Below are 17,006 nucleotides of genomic sequence, written 5' to 3'. Positions count from 1 at the left end.
ATATCAGCATAATCTTTTTCATTCTTTTCAATACAAAGTCTTTAAACAACAAGGATTTACTGTATAGCACAGGGAACTATACTGAATATCCTGTAATAAACTATAATGAAAAAGAATCAAAAAAATAGATTTGTACATATAAATGTACAACGGAACCACTCTGCTGTACACCTGAAACTAACACAATATTGTAAATCAGCTATACTTCAAGTTTTTTAAGTTAAGTAAATACAAATCTTTTTAACTTCAAAAAGAGACTACCAAGCCAAGCATGCTTGTGCATAGCTTAAAATTCCCAGCCTATACTCAAAAGAGCAGAGCATTATTTTTAAAAGATGTGCTATTTCTTAAATATACAAAAAGTTCTGTTTGGATAGATTTCTCTTCAGCATTTCCTTTGTTCTTCACTCCTGAAAACGGAAGCTCATTTCCTCTTAGAGAAAGTGGTGGTGATTTCATTGTTCGTACTGATCAACCTGGAATTATTCAAAATTTGAATTCATAGTCCTAAAGCTAGTGTAAAAATTCACAACAGCTGCTGACAATAAAGCTAAGAATTAATCAGCTGTTAATTAGCCCAACCCTTTGTCGTGCAGACATAAATCTTCCAGCACCTTCTATGAGCAGCGGAATTTTCTAGTGAGAGCTAGTTTCTCCCTGTTTTAAGCTCTTTTTAAAGAAAATCAGACCAACTAAAAACCACTAAAGGGAGATAAGGAAACCCCCTTTCAGAGGCAGCAGCCACTGTGTTGGTGACAGAGTGAGGGGTAAATACACTCAACAACATTCACTCAATAAGTACTGCATGATGCTATATTAGGAGCTAGGGATGAACCCACGATTTAAATGTCTATTTCCTTTGAGAAGTTGTCTGGTACAGAGATCTCGTGGGAAGACAATTACAACATAATTTGCAATATGTAAAAGATGTAAAATCTGGACAGTGATAAAGTAGTGACTGAAGGTAAAATAGGAGTTTCCCAGGGAATCAGATGGGGAAGAGAGATCCAAATAGCATGTGCAAAGGAAGAGAGATGAAAAACACAAGGGCTTAGGGAAAACGTCCCATAATTCAATATTAATGAATAAAGTGAATGAGGCCAGGTATGTAGGGAGGGAGCAGATCTCAAAGTCTTTTGCATATTCTGCCAAGAAATGTGCATTTCAGCATGATCACACTGGCAACAGGCAGTGACTGAAGGGAGGGCGATTACTAAGAAAAGCAGTGAAACTGTCCGAGCAGGGATGATTAGGGATCTGAAACGAAACTCCAGGGCAGTGAGAATGGAAAGGAGAGGCCATATTAAAGACAAACTCTACACAGGGAGCTATACTCAATATTTTGTAATAACTTGTAAGGGAAAAGAATCTGAAAAGAATATATATATTTTTTACACATATATATATGTGTAACTGAATCAGTTTGCTGTACACCTGAAACTAACACAACATTGTAAGTCAACTATACTTCAATAAAAAAATAATAAAGTAAAAAATAAATTTTTAAAAGTAACATTCTAGGAACTTTGCTGGTAGTGCAGTGGTTAAGAATCCACCTGCCAATGCAGGAGACACGGGTTCAAGCCCTGGTCCGGGAAGACCCCACATGCCTCAGAGCAACTAAGCCCGTGCGCCACAACTACTGAGCCTGCACTCTAGAGCCCGTGCTCTGCAACAATGAGAAACCACCACAATGAGAAGCCCACGCACCGCAACAAAGAGTAGCCCCTGCTCGCCGCAACTAGAGAAAGCCCGCACATAGCAATGAAGACCCAACACAGCCAAATAATAACATTCATTTTTTAAAAAAATGTAAAAGTAACATTCTAAATTGAAAAAGAAAAAAAGACAAACTCTGAAGATAAAATCGTAGGACCTGACTGGACATGGAGAATGAGAAAGAGAGAGGTGAATGGTGGTATACTCACCAAGATAGGAAATGTAGTAGGAGGCATGGATTTGCTGGAGGATATAATAAATTCAGCTGAGTTTGAAAAGTTTGGAAACGCTGAGTCTGAAAGGACTCGAACAGCGAGGAGAAGATTGTGGAGGGGTGGGGGACTGAATCCACAGAGATGAAGCTCAGGGCAGAGGTCCAGACCAGAGATAGAAACTCGGAAGTCGCTAGTGTGTGAGCACAGGTGACAGGAATGAAATGTCGTGGATGAGAACCTGGGCAGAAGCCAACAGAAGACCTGCCAGCTTTGTAAAGCACATGGCATGCCACCACGCTGGCTCAGGCAGGGCAAAACAGTGAGGGCTAGAAACTGCTCAGCGTAGATACAGATAAGACTAGTTACAAAAGTGTAATCTGGGACTTCCCTGGTGGCTCAGTGGTTAAGACTGCGCCTGCCAATGCAGGGGACACGGGTTCAAGCCCTGCTCCGGGAAGATCCCACATGCTGTGCAGCAACTAAGCCCATGTGCCACAACTACTGAGCTTGTGCTCTAGAGCCGGCTAGCCACAACTACTGAGCCCGCATGCCACAACTATGGAGGCCCGTGCACCTAGAGCCCATGTTCCACAACAAGAGAAGCCACCGCAATGAGAAGCCCGTGCAACGAAGAGTAGCCCCCGCTCGCTGCAAGTAGAGAAAGCCTGTGCGCGGCAATGAAGACCCAATGCAGACACAATTAATTAATTATTTTTTAAAAAGTGTAATCCAACTTTTGGTTTCCAGTCCCACATGTAAGGAGCTTGGCAGTCGCCACTCCATCCTAACAAGTAAAAAGCTCAACAGACTAAAATCGACAACTCTTCTTGGATCCTTAGAGAGGTGAGGACATAGGGCAAACCACTGCCCCCAAGACTGGAGAGACGGATGGGTGAATACAGGGAATCTCAACTTTCCAGAGCTGGGGCAGGAAACCTGGGCTGTAACTGATGAATTGCTGGAGGTTCTGTGTGGACAAGCCTGAGAGTTAAAATCTCCAGGGACCAAGTCGCAGGGGCTCCCCACAATTCTGTGAGGCTTACCTCCAGGAGCTCAATCAGGTTTCCACAGTAAATGTCGGAGAAAATCCCCTCGTGCTTCCAGCAAGGGAAGTGAACAAGCAACCATTCTGAAATATGCCAGAGCACTCCCTCCTTAAGTAATAGTCATATAAAACTAGTTAACCAGAGCCCAACCTACTGGGTATCATCAGAACCTAACTGACCTGGGGGAAGGGAAATACCCAACTCCAGCTCACTCTAGCCACCCTGTCCTACCTGAGGCAGGGAGAAAAAACTGAGAAATGTTTGTGAAGTTCACAGTCCAGGGGCACAGGCTCACTAAAGACAAACCTCATCCTAGGATTATAGAACACTTGCCCTCTCCCCACACCTCACCACCACATCCCTGAAGGCCTATTTACAGCAGTTACCCAGTGCATCACGTCTGGCTATCAAGAAAAAAATTACAAGGCACATCAAAAGGCAAAAGACACATTTGAAGAGATAGCGCAAGCATCATTACCAGACGTGGCAGGGAAGCTGGAATTATCAGACTGGGAATTTAAATGATTAATATGCTAAGGTCTCTAATGGATAAAGTAGACAGCATGCAAGAACAGATGGGCAATGTAAACAGAGATGAAAATCCTAAGGAAAAAAAAAAGCATAGTTCTATGTTTTAAATATTAGTTAATATATATAAACATATTCAAATATGTCTAGAAGTGTATACAATACCAAGATACATACAGTGGTTTTCTCTAGGTTACTTCTGGTAGTTTGAGCAATTTTTATTTTCTTCTTTACGCTTTTCTACATCTTCCAAATTTTCTACGATGCATATGCATTTTGAAATCGAATGTATAAAGGTTTTTTTGTTTTGTTTTGTTTTTTTCTTGCGGTGCGCGGGACTCTCACTGTTGTGGCCTCTCCCGTTGCGGAGCGCAGGCTCAGCGGCCATGGCTCACGGCCCAGCCACTCCGTGGCATGTGGGATCTTCCTGGACCAGGGAACGAACCCACGTCCCCTGCATCGGCAGGCTGACTCTCAACCACTGCGCCACCAGGGAAGCCCAAGGTTTTTAATTTCTTTTTTACGATCTAAAATCTCTAGGAGTCAGAATTAGCTGGAGAGAACTGAGATAGTTTGAGATAGCTGAGACTGGTCCAAGTATCTCAAACTCTAAAGAGCTGTTAAAATAGACAGCTAGGAGAAAGCAGAGGGACAGGACCCAGAAAAATGAAACTGCTGTAAAGGAAGAGAAAAGAACAACCTGAGAGTTCCTGCTAAGTGGGATGGGACACTTGATTTCCCGGATTCAACTATGGTTTCCTGGGTGCAAGTATAACCTCAGAGAAGAGTGCAACAAGAAGGAACAATAATTAGAAAAAAAAAAAAAAAATCTTAAGGCCCCTCACTCCTTACTGCACACAGGAGATTTACAGGGTAGCGGCAAAGGTAAGACAGTAGGCAGATGTCAACTCCACCCCAAACTTAACTGCTTTGATTTCCACATTAGATAAAGCTGAGGAAAAAAAAGAAAGGTCAAAGCACCTCAAAGTCACCTCAAAGCACCTCAAAGTCATGGTTTTAAGTCTGAGGCAAATGAAATGAGTGAAAGCAATAGGCGGAAATGGATCACATGCCAGGCAAAAGGCACAGATTGGTGGGGATGAAACATGTGGAAGGATAATGTGATGGTTAATGACAGGTGTCCACTTGGCAAGGTGATGGTGCCTGGCTGTCAGATCCCAGTCTAAGATATCGCTGTGATGGTATTTTTAGATGTGATTAACATTCACATCAGTAGACTTTAAGTAAAGCAGCTCATCCTTCTTAATGTGCATGGGCTTCATCCAGTCACCTGAAGGCCTTAGAAGAAAAGACTAAGGTTTCCCAAACGAGAAAACATTTGTCCTGAAGCCTGCCTGGTTTTCCAGTCTGCTGGCTTGCCCTACAGATTTCAGATTTGCAAGCTCCACAATGGTGTAAGCCAGTTCCTTAAAATATAAATCTCTCTTTCTCATTTTCTCTCTCACTTTCTCTCTCTCAATATAGATATAAGTATAGGTATAAATATAGATACAGATACAGATATATAATACATATACACACATATCTATACACACATAGATATATCCTAATGGCTCGATTTCTCTGGAGAATCCTATTGCAGATAATAGAAGATGAAATCTATTAACAGAGACCAATAGGGCCGAACCTTGAACTAGACGCAATGGGACTGAAATGGGCTAAGGTAGGGGACTTCCCTGGCGGTCCAGTGGTTAAGACTCTGTGCTCCCACTGCAGAGGGCATGGGTTCAATCCCTGGTTGAGGAACTAAGGTCCTCCATGCCCCACAGCGTGGCCAAAACAAAAAACCGCAAAAATGAGTAATCCATGTTCTTGGGGTTGGGGCTTTCCTGGTGGTCCAGTGGCTAAGAATCTGCCTTCCAATGCAGGGGACGTGGGTTTGATCCCCTGCGTGAGAGAGAACCCCGCGTGCTGCAATGAAAGATCCCATGTGCCGCAACTAAGACCTGATGCAGCCAACTAAATTTAATTAATTAGTTAATTTTAAAAAAACAAAAGAAATCGGCTAAGGTAGACGGCAATAAGAGGTCAAAGATTCCCAGAGCATGAAGGACATGACAAACAGTGTATTTAATGAAGACTATTTTGGAATCTATAATATGTATAATATGAACTAGATCAGAGGGAAGCTACAGTTAGAACACGCTTGGAGAAATCTAAGCCAAAGGAGTCTGTGGGTGGCCGTGGAAACGAAAGGAACCCATCTGTACAATAAGGATACGGCAAACATTTCAACAGGCAAACTTTGTATTTTCAAGATCTTTAAGTAAAAGTTCTACAGGAATACTGTTCATATATAAAGATACTAACTTACCATACTTGTCTCGCAAGCCAACAGTACATCTAAAGACTCCACCAAAGGCAACATCTTCACCAAATATTACTGAAAAACAATGTTTAAAAAACACATTGTATTTAATAATCCCCAAATGATACTAACAATGAGAAATAAGTAATTTAAATGTTTACATTTTCAATTAGAAAACAGGAATGGACCACAGATCTAAATCAAGGTTTCCCAATTTCGACATCAGGGACACTTTGGACTGGATAATTCTTTTGTCACAGTGGCCTGTCCTGTGCATTGCAGACACAGAGCAGCACCCCGGGTCTCTATCCAGTGGATGACAGTGACCCCACACAGAGCTGTAACAGCCTCAAGTCTGTCTCCAGACATTATTAACTGTGAGGGGAGGAGGGGGGATTAAAATCCCCAGTTGAGAAAGAAACACAGATCTGGAATCTCATCTTGTTTTACCCATGAAGGAAACGAGGCCAGAAAAGTAGTAAAGTAACTTAACAAGTCAGAAAGCAAGAGGCAGACCTGTGACTCACACGCCGGGCTCCTGAGTACCTGAGCAGCGTTTTTGTTTTTGTTGTTGTTGTTGTTTTAAATACACGGCATACAATGAGAGTCAGCAATCGAAGAGCTAAAGAAACAGCATTTCAAGCTGAGAGAACAGTGACAAATAGGAAAGTGGCAGATTGCGTGAAAGAGAAAGGAGGCAAGTATGACGGATGTAAGGAACGAGGCAAAGAATAGTATAGGTGAAAACTGAGGGGCGCCTCGTAGTAAGGCAAGGAGAACCAAACAACGGGTGTTCACAAAGCTGAATTCTAGTCCCATTAAGGCACCTCATCGGCTTCGTGGACCTCAAGAAAATAACTCACCCTTCTCTACGGGGCTATATCAGTCATTCTCATTCAAAACAAAGGAAGGTCTAACCATCTACTAGTCCAGCTCTCACTTCCTCCTAAAAATGAACCTGTTTTTCACTTGACCTTAAAACCAGAGATTCCCAAGTGGAAACCCAAGGTACACTAAATATACATATGAAGCCAAGTCAGTCAAATGTAGAAAATACACAGTGGGACAACTGGCTTTATATCAATAACTTAATTTAATAAGATAAAGTTACTTATAAAGTTAATTATAAATATTACAGTTATTTCCCAAAAAATCTTACAAGTTGAATGACAACGTATCCCAAAGGAAAGCACACACAGAATCAAACCTTCATTTTATAAATAGATAGCTGAACGAAGTGGTATTTTCCATTTTTTTCTACATGCTAGAGAAACAGCAGTACATATTCAAAAAACCCAGAAGGTATTAATGTAATATAAGGACCACACATACTGTGGGAGAAAGTTAACTTAATGATGCCAGATATACGTGCGAACTAATTCATAATAAGAGGATTAAAAAATGTGTTTGATATCATAATTTGATTATTTAGCCTTAAGCATTTGTTCAGTTCTTTTAAAAATTTCAAGTAGATATAATGTTACCCATTGAGCTCCAGACAACTATTTCTAGCAAATCTTCAATTCTGAATTAACACAACTACCACAGTCAAGCACAAAGGAAGTTTACCTGCAGTAGGGTCTTTGGCCAGTGAGTTATCTAAGGCACTTGTTACTGCCTGGAAGAGATTCATTTTCTGAGTTTGCCCTGTGAAAATTAAAAAAAAGAAAAATTCATGCATTGTAACATATATAAAAAATAACCAGTTTCTTAACTGTTGATTAAAATTTAATTAAAGTCAAGGTAGATGGGACTTCCCTAGCGGCACAGTGGTTAAGAATCCGCCTGCCAATGCAGGGGACACAGGTTCAAGCCCTGGTCCAGGAAGATCCCACATGCCGCAGAGCAACTAAGCCCGTGTGCCACAACTACTGAGCCTGCACTCTAAGAGCCAAGCCACAACTACTGAGACCATGTGCCACAACTACTGAGACCATGTGCCACAACTACTGAAGCCCATGCGCTCTGGGACCCACGTGCCGCAACTACTGAGCCCGCATGCTGCAATTACTGAAGCCCACGCACCTAGAGCCCATGCTGCCCAACAAGAGAAGCCACCGCAATGAGAAGCCCACACACTGCAACGAAGAGTAGACCCCGCTCGCTGTAACTAGAGAAAGCCCACACGCAGCGAGACCCAGTGCAGCCAAAAAAATTAAATTTAACAGAATAAATAAAATTTAAAAAAATAAAGTCAAGGTAGAAAGAAAGGTATAGAATATATTACGCAAATTTACTGAATTATTTACAATGATGCAGGCTCTGTAGAGGATACAAAAGCAATACAAACTTTAAGGTACTTGTTGAGGAGGCAAAATTTAAACATATTAAACAATTTTAAAACGAGTATAAAAAAAAGGAGGAAGGAACATGACAAAGTTGAACGAATGTGTGTAGACAATAAATAAAAGCTATGGAAAGTCAGAAAAGGGAAGCAGCCAGAGTGGTAGCAGTCTGGGAAGACGCCCTGGATGAATCTTAGGAACATAAGCCATAACAAATACACGTGACCAATGTCATGTGTTAAATGTGCCAATAAGAACAAATGGTCATGGGCCACAGAACAGTGAGGAAGGCTGAAAAAGCTTCAGTGCCCAGAACTGCTGGTGTATGGAGAATTCTATAACCCCATGCCTAAGCACACCAGCTTGGCCCTTCCTATTTCTTATTGCTCAAGCAGAATCTCTGTGAGCCAATCTCTATCTCCCTAAATGGGTTGCTAAGAGGATTAAATGGAACAATACATGTAAAGCACTTAGAACAGTACGTGAGACAGTGAGCGTTGAATAAATATTAGCATTAATTGTCAGACTCTGGTCTGTGAATGTGGCCTTCATCTGGACCTTGGCATTATTCTGAATGGTATAAAGCTTTATGTGACAAAGTTCCAAATGTTGGAATTCAGAAATACCATGATTTTAGGGCTTTGGTTTAAGCCTCGGTGCTGCCCAGTGCCCACAATCGTCCCAGAACTGTAGGGTCAGATCATCCACAAAAGCACTACTCAGAGCAGAAAAGGCTTCTGCCTGAACCTTCTCTGATACACAGGACCCGTCTTCATGTTACTGCCTGATCCATGCACCTTAACCCATAGCCATGCTGATATCAAACCCCTCCAACACCTGCTGCCTACCCTGACTACTGGCCCATCTAACCTCTGTGAAACCCAGTGGCCTGTGCATCCCAAAAGCCAAGGTCTAATTCCCAGCGTGGGTCACAACCATGACTGCTGTTGCCTTCAACCCTGCAGCCAAGAGACACTGATCAGCCATCCTTTTCCTGGAGGCCCATCCCTGGAGTGCGCTGGCTCCACAGCAGGCTCTGACCTAGGACACCTGCAACCTTCCATCTTCCCCGCCTTCTGATTCTCTATCCAGCTCTGGGCTCCCACCTGTCTCTGATCCCTTCCACACTGTTTAATACCCAGGCTACAGGTCTCGGCGATAGCCAGTCAGATCTGCCCTGCTGCCCTCTGAGCCCAGAATAAAGCCTGGTTCTACTCTTATTTCTGGTGTAGAGAATAGGAATTTATTCGAGAAATCATTGTCGTATCACCATCACACCCCATGTCCATAATTACTTCATAATGTATTTTTCTTAAAGGCTAAGCCATTTAATAGATACTTTCCTTAAATCCTTCTCCATTCTATAAAAACTCTTAGAAGTGTTGACTGGTGCCCAGCATCAGATGATAATCGTTTAGGGTGAACTATTTTCCCAACCACCATGACATTCCCACTCCTTCGCCTCTTTCATACATTTCCTAAAGTAAGATTTTTATCTAGGAAAATCTAATGAGGATTTTCATAGCTAAGACTCTAGGGAGGATGAAACTCCCTAAACATCTAAACTGGTACTTATTTCAAGTCTGCTGACCGTTTGAATTAATACTGAATGCCTCTAAGACATCTCATCTCACTGCTGCTTGGCAAGTTTCCAGTAAGGAGAAAGCAAAGACTTTAATAATAAAAATCATACAGAGTGAATCTGAAAAGTATTGCTTGATAACCACAAAGAATTTGTTCATCTTGTATGAAAATAATTTACAAGTAAGGGTATCTAAAGGTTATATTTCCACGTGAACACATAATCTTTCCCTCCTGAATACTTTTTTTTTTCAAACAAAGTCAGAATTTTGGGGTTTTGGATTAACTGCTATTCTACTAGATGCTTTTAAAAGCTTTAAGTGACAATTTTTAGTAGAACAACATCTACTTGTGGTTCTTTTTTAATTTGCAGTGTGGTTTTATGGATGGGTCTGGAAGAAATCACAAGTTATTCAGAGGTAACATCATTTAAATATTTATTTTCCTTAGAATTACTTATTTTCCTGGGGGTTACACCAAAAACTATTGATAAAGTATGCCTAAAGTTCCCTCATGATAAGATAAGCACACCTGGAGCATGTCTAACCAAAGCTGTGCCACTGGTAAGACCTTAAAAGGGAAAAAAGAAAAAGGTCTATGAACACCACCACAAAATTATTAAACCCAGTTGCCAAATCACACAATTACCAGTATCAATAACTGGCTGCAAAATTTCAAAGCCAGACTGACGACTCTTCTTTTCCAGGATAAAAAGTTATAACAAAATGAACATAAATATACACAGCGTGCAATTTCCCAAGCCAAGGATGCAAGCTAAAGGGTACCCATTGGTAAAATGGGGTTTTATGGTTGGAACTGAGCTGCTTACTCAAAACTGTCCTAAGTAGAACACTGCGAAAAACCGGGTCACCATCTGGCCAGTAGGCACATGAAAAGATCTCAACTTCGCTAATTATTAGAGAAATGCAAATCAAAACTACAATGCGGTATCACCTCACACCGGTCAGAATGGCCATCATTAAAAAGTCTACAAATAATAAATGCTGGAGAGGGTGTGGAGAAAAGGGAACCCTCCTACACTGTTGGTGGGAATGTAAATTGGTGCAGCCACTATGGAGAACAGTACGGTGGTTCCTTAAAAAACTAAAAATAGAACTACCATGTGATCCTACAATCCCACTCCTGGGCATACATCCAGAGAAAACTCTAATTTGAAAAGATACAGGCACCCCAATGTTCATAGCAGCACTATTTACAACAGCCAAGACATGGAAGCAACCTGAATGCCCATCAACAGAGGAATGGATAAAGAAGATGTGGTACATATATAAAATGGAATAGTACTCAGCCATAAAAAAGAATGAAATAATGCCATTTTCAGCAACATGGATCGACCTAGAGATTATCATACTAAGTGAAGTCAGTCAGAAAGAGAAAGACAAATATCACATGTTATCAGTTATATGTGGAATCTAAAATATGCTATAAATGAACTAATTTACAAAACAGAAATAGACTCACAAAGAAAACAAACTTATGGTTACCAAAGTGGAGGGGGGGATAAATTAGGAGTAGACAGCAGATACAAACTACTATATATAAAATAGATAAACAACAAGGTCCTACTGTATAGCATAGGGAACAATATCCAATATCCTGTAATAAACCATAATGGAAAAGAATAAATTTTAATTTTCAATAAAAAATTTAAAAAACCAGGTCATCATCATTGCTGCAAAGACAAAGTGGCATGTTACTGGGATGTAAGGGACACAATAGAACATAAGGGGGCAGGGGTTCTTAACTGCCTTTGATCAGAGCTATGTGCTCAGCCCTTACAACAGTATCTGACATGCAATAGGTGCTCAATAAATATTTGTTGAGTGAACAGCTGAACAAATAAACCTATGAGGCTGTTTCTTAAAAATTAAAAAACAGGGCTTCCCTGGTGGCGCAGTGGTTGAGAGTCCGCCTGCCGATGCAGGGGACACGGGTTCGTGCCCCGGTCCGGGAAGATCCCACATGCCGCGGAGCGGCTGGGCCCGTGAGCCATGGCCGCTGAGCCTGCGCGTCCGGAGCCTGTGCTCCGCAATGGGAGAGGCCACAGCAGTGAGAGGCCCGCGTACCGCAAAAAAAAAAAAAAAAAAAGTAATTAAAAAACAGACAAAGCAAATTGTTCATCAACCACTTTAAAACAAAGGAATGGGATAGGAAAAAACCTACCAGTGTCACAATTCAAAGACAAATTCCAGGCCAAGGGGAGTGGGGGAGAGGCAGTACTGCAGTACCAGTCTGATGAGCAGTACTCAGTTATTCTGAGTAACCATTCCATATGCAGCATGGGGTAGCACTGAAGGGAGAGAGAGGCCATCAGCAGAGCTAGAGCACCTGAGATTTAATGGGTCACACAGGTGCCCCAGGAGCAGCGTCCAGAAATAACCCAGGTCAACAGCAGCCCATGCTGACAGTAAGTGTATCTACACTTAGACCCCGAACAAATACAAATAAATACACAGCTAAGACGTGGATTAGGGTCTACTTCGGAAAACGAAGCTTCCACCAACACATCCAGCGTTGGTTCTGCTCTGGGCTGCCTGGTCCCTGGTGGAGACCTGTGTATCACAGCCCCTCCTCGTTGTGTGCCTCTTAGAAACCCCCGCGTTGAGCACACTGCCTGACACATACATGACAGGCAGTACACGCCTGTTGAAGCACGACGAATGCGTGATTTCCATGGCATAATCTGGCATGAACCACACTGTAAAATGGGAGGATGCCTAAGAAGCTACCTGTTTTCCCCCAGCAAAACCTCTTCCACCCCTCCGGATACCCTACTCTCCAGGAATCTTTTGCTAGGAGCCACTTATATACCTGTACCCCATCCTAACCCCTATTAAAGGGTGTCCCGAACTCTACCCCATAAAGTAAGTTTCAGGGAGAATCCAAGTAACAGGGACAGAACATTTTATATTGAAATGTAAATGAAGGGTCTCCAAACACAAATGCCTTTTGAAGGTGCCCGTGTTACTGCATATCCACGAAAAGGAAGAAATTAACAGTTCAGGGTGAGGTGGGCTCATGCTAACATCTGCCAAGGCATGATGCCCATGGTATGACAACCTGCGGCACTTCCCTTACCTTTGCTGGCCCTAATCTACTCAGTCTCTATGATTCTTAAATCCATCTATTTTGCTGGTTACTCACAAATGGGTCTCTCCAATCCAGACCTCTCCTCTGTGCTCTTGGCTTTTATATCCAACAGCCATCAGTTCTCCACTTGGGTGTCTTGGGCTTTTCTAACTCAACCAGCACAGAACTGAACTCTTGATGTCCACTCCCAAAACCAGTCTTTCCACTTTAAAAACCACACTAGATGGCACCCAGGTGCCCAAGCCAGAAACCAAGGAGGCATCCTTGAATGTCTTCCTTTTATCCATTCTTCGTATCTAATTCCCTAAATCCTACTTCCAAATATATGACTTCCAAAGTAAAGCTTAAAATCCAGCACGACTGTGTCCTATTTCCAGAACTTCCCAACACTTTCCTGTTCAGGAAACCACCTCCTAGTGGCCTGTCTTAGCTCTGGCTGCTGTAACAAAATGCCATAAAACCATAGTTTGGATGGTTTAAACGACAGAAATTGACTTCTCACCATTCTGGAGGTTGGGAAGTTCAAGATCAAGGTGAGTTCCCAGTGAGGACCCTCTTCCTGGCTTGCATCTTCTGGCTATATCCTCACATGGTGGACAGAGAGAGATAATCTCTCTGCATCTCTTTTTATAAAGGCTCTAATCCTATTCATGAAGGCTCCGCCCTCATGACATAATCACATCCCAATGGCCCCACCTACAAATACCATCACATTGGGGATTTGGGCTTCGACACATGAATTTAGGGTGTGTATAAACATTCAGGCCACAGTACCGCTTCCTCATTTCTACTCTTCACGCCTCCACATCATTCATCAGAGAGCTCTATAATGAGTCCTAAAAGACAAAGCAAGTCACATTATTCCTCTGCTCAAAATCCGTCAGAGGCCTCCGACTGCTCCTGGAATAAAGCCCCCCTCTCACCACGTCCACCAGGTCCTGCTCGATCTCGTCCCTGCCCACCGTTGAGTCCCATTCTGCACCACTGTCCCCAAAGTTCAGTGCCACCAACACGGGCTCCCTGCCCCCTCAGGACCTTCACTGTTGATCCCTCTGCCCAGCACCCTCTTCACACCTCCTTGGACGCTCCCTTCTGACCCCTTAGTGCTTCATTAAATGTGACCTCTTCTTAGGACCCTTGCCAGATCTCTGTTTTTCTCTTCCCAGCACCTGAACATTTCCTTCGGGCCATTTATTACAATGGGGGTTGATTTAAATGTGCATTTGCTTGCTATTTTTTGTCCATCTCCTCCATGAGACTTCAGATTCCATGAGGACAAGCCCAGGCTCATATCTTTAAGCACGTACCACAGAGTTTGGCTTCCGGGAGAAAATTTAAATGCATAGAATAAACGAATAAACAAACCCACAAAATGCCCGAAATCAGGGTCAGGGAGAGGCCCGGATGTGAAGTTCGGGGAGCAACAGTGTAATGAAGGGAGCGAACACACTGCCATAAGGCAGACCTGGCCTGGAATCCGATATGCCACTTACTCCCTATGTGACTTTGAGAAAGTTACTTAACCACCAACATTCAGCTTCCTCCGCTACAAAACAGGGATAATAATATTTAGTGGGTATTATTGATGTCCACTCCCAAAACCAGTCTTTCCACTTTAAAAACCACACTAGATGGCACCCAGGTGCCCAAGCCAGAAACCAAGGAGGCATCCTTGAATGTCTTCCTTTTATCCATTCTTCGTATCTAATCCCCTAAATCCTACTTCCATTGGGCTATTGTGAGAATTCAATGAGATAACTACTATCAAATGTCCCAATATTTAGGGAGCATCTACTCTGCACCAGTTACCTTCCCTCTCCCCTAATTAGGGAGATCTTTCTAGCACCATGGGTGTCAGGCACCAGTAACTGTATGGATTATCTTATTGAGTGCCCCCAGCGGCCCTCTGAGGCAGTGCAAATGAGGAAAAAAAAGCTTATGAAGACTAACACACATGGCCAATGTCACAATGCTAAGTTGTAAAATGCGGCTCAAATTCTCTATCACAGCACTGTTACTTGAGGATTAAATGAATTGATACACGCAAGGCACCCAGAATAGCACCTGGCACACGGTGAGCAATGATCAAAGTGTCCGCTCTCATCGTTATCTTCATTCTGTGGGGTACCACGAGAGGTTTGGATGAGCAATGATAAAGTCAGTCAGCACAGGAAACACAGAGTAAGAGGAGAAAAGAGGAAGGACATTCACTGAGGGCAATTCTAAAAAAGATGAGGAAAAGAGACCTGGAGAGAATTCTCTGGCCCCAAGGGTTTCTACCTGTGACGTAGTTGTTTTGGTGCCAGATCAGAACTCAGGCCACCCTACCTCACTCATAGTGTTCTATTCCATCAACACTGCCAATGCTAGAGACTGAATGCTTGTGTCCCCCCAAATGCAGGTGTTGAAATTTAATTCCCAATGTGACGGTATTTGGATGTGGGGCCTTTGGGAGGTGAGTATGTCATGAGGGTGGAGCCCTCATGAATAGGATTAGTGCACTTACAAAAGAGACCCCAGAAAGCTCTCTCACCCCTTCCACTATGTGAGGACACAGTGAGAAGATGCCTAAGAACCAAGAAGCAGACCCTCACCAGACACTGAATCATCTGCCAGTGCTGTGACCTTGGACTTCCAGAACTATAAGAAATACATTTCTGTTGTTTATAAGCCACCCAGCCTATTGGCATTTTTTTAAATAAATTTATTTGTTTTTGGCTGTGTTGGATCTTCGTTTCTGTGCACAGGCTTTCTCTAGTTGCGGCAAGCGGGGGCTACTCTTCATCGCGGTGCGCAGGCTTCTCATTGTTGTGGCTTCTATCGTTGTGGAGCCCAGGGTCTAGACGCGCAGGCTCAGTAGCTGTGGCCCACGGGCTTAGTTGCTCTGCAGCATGTGGGATCTTCCCAGACCAGGGCTCGAACCCGTGTCCCCTGCATTGGCAGGCAGATTCTTAACCACTGCGCCACCAGGGAAGCCCTATTGGCACTTTTGTTACAGCAGCCCAAAAGGACTAAGACATCTCAACACATCCAAAATTTAAGTCACCCTCTCCCTCTCTGAAAACGTGCTTCTCCTCTGCCATCCCTCATTTCTATCAGCGCGACCACCACTTGACCATCCTTTCAGCCTCCCAGGTTGAAAATGTCAAGTCACCTTCGATACACCTTCCCCTGACTGAGCCTCCGCATGCAAAACGGTGCCAGAGCCTCCCACACATGCAACCATTTCCACTGATACTCACCAAGTTCAAGCTTCTCATGTGGACAATTACAATATCTCTCGGACGCATGTCTCTGCCTCTTTACCTTCCCTTCACCAATCCATTCTATAAACTTGCCCAGTAATATAACACAAGGACATCTCAGGTCACTTTCTTGCCTAAAAACAGTCAATGGCCCTCCACCGCCCACAGAACCACATTTGAACCTATACATAATGCACTGGCGCAGTGAAAGGCACGTTAGAGATATTCAATCTTTTCTCCTCCCCAACCTTTATTCTAGCTTTAGAGGCCTCCATTTACTATTCCTAACTTGTTTCCCACCCATTTTCGTTCTCCTCCAAATGAACTCACTACTTCCTGTTCCTCATATAAACTCCATGCTTTCTAACCTCTCTTTGCTTACACTGTTCCCAGCCCTAAAAATTCTAATACTGGCAAGAAGGCCGTCATCCCATAATACAAAGATTCTTCATTATGCCGTTGATCTTTGAAAGCTGCCTACTGTCCCGTACACAGGACATCCCCGACCACAGTGGCCTTCTCGACATCTACAGCACATCTCACCCCACCTCAGGGCCTTCACCCTTGCTTGTCCTTGTTTCTTCCTGGAAAACAAACTTCCACTCTGGTCCTTGCAGAGGTGATTCCTTTATCAATCCTCACCGTGCAGCTTAAATGTCACCTTCTCAGAGTTGACCATGACCACCACTCTATTTAAGGAGTCCCTTTCATGTGTCAAAATAACCAAAATAAAAGAATAAAAGTTATCTGTAGCACGCATGAAAGGCAGAGAGACAGTAACATAGAAAGGCAGAGAGAGAATAGGTATCTTCATTAGTATGTACAACAGTACGTGTGGGAGACTTTGGCATTAGACACATCTGGGTTCAAATTCTTGTGCTGCTTATCAGACTCGGGCAGGCCACCAACATCTCTACGCCTCAATTTTCTCATCTGTAAAATGAGCA

General features: G+C 43.0%; 1 protein-coding gene across 5 annotated transcripts in view; it reads right to left on the bottom strand.

Moving 5' to 3' along the window:
* BCKDHB (branched chain keto acid dehydrogenase E1 subunit beta) overlaps positions 1–17,006 on the bottom strand; it is a 285,277-nt gene that overhangs the window by 264,605 nt on the left and 3,666 nt on the right. For all 5 annotated transcript variants that reach the window (XM_029223429.1, XM_029223430.1, XM_029223433.1 and 2 more), the window contains exons 2-3: positions 7,407–7,484; positions 5,844–5,912 (exon numbers count right to left, since the gene is read on the bottom strand). In XM_029223429.1, the coding sequence (XP_029079262.1) occupies positions 5,844–5,912; positions 7,407–7,484 (147 nt within the window). The remainder of the gene's footprint in view (positions 1–5,843; positions 5,913–7,406; positions 7,485–17,006) is intronic.

The sequence above is a fragment of the Monodon monoceros genome, unplaced genomic scaffold (genome assembly GCF_005190385.1).
Source record: "Monodon monoceros isolate NGI ecotype Baffin Bay Population unplaced genomic scaffold, NGI_Narwhal_1 Super_Scaffold_15, whole genome shotgun sequence".
In the NCBI taxonomy this organism is placed as follows: Eukaryota; Metazoa; Chordata; class Mammalia; order Artiodactyla; family Monodontidae; genus Monodon; species Monodon monoceros.
This window is presented reverse-complemented; position numbering and strand designations above follow the sequence as displayed.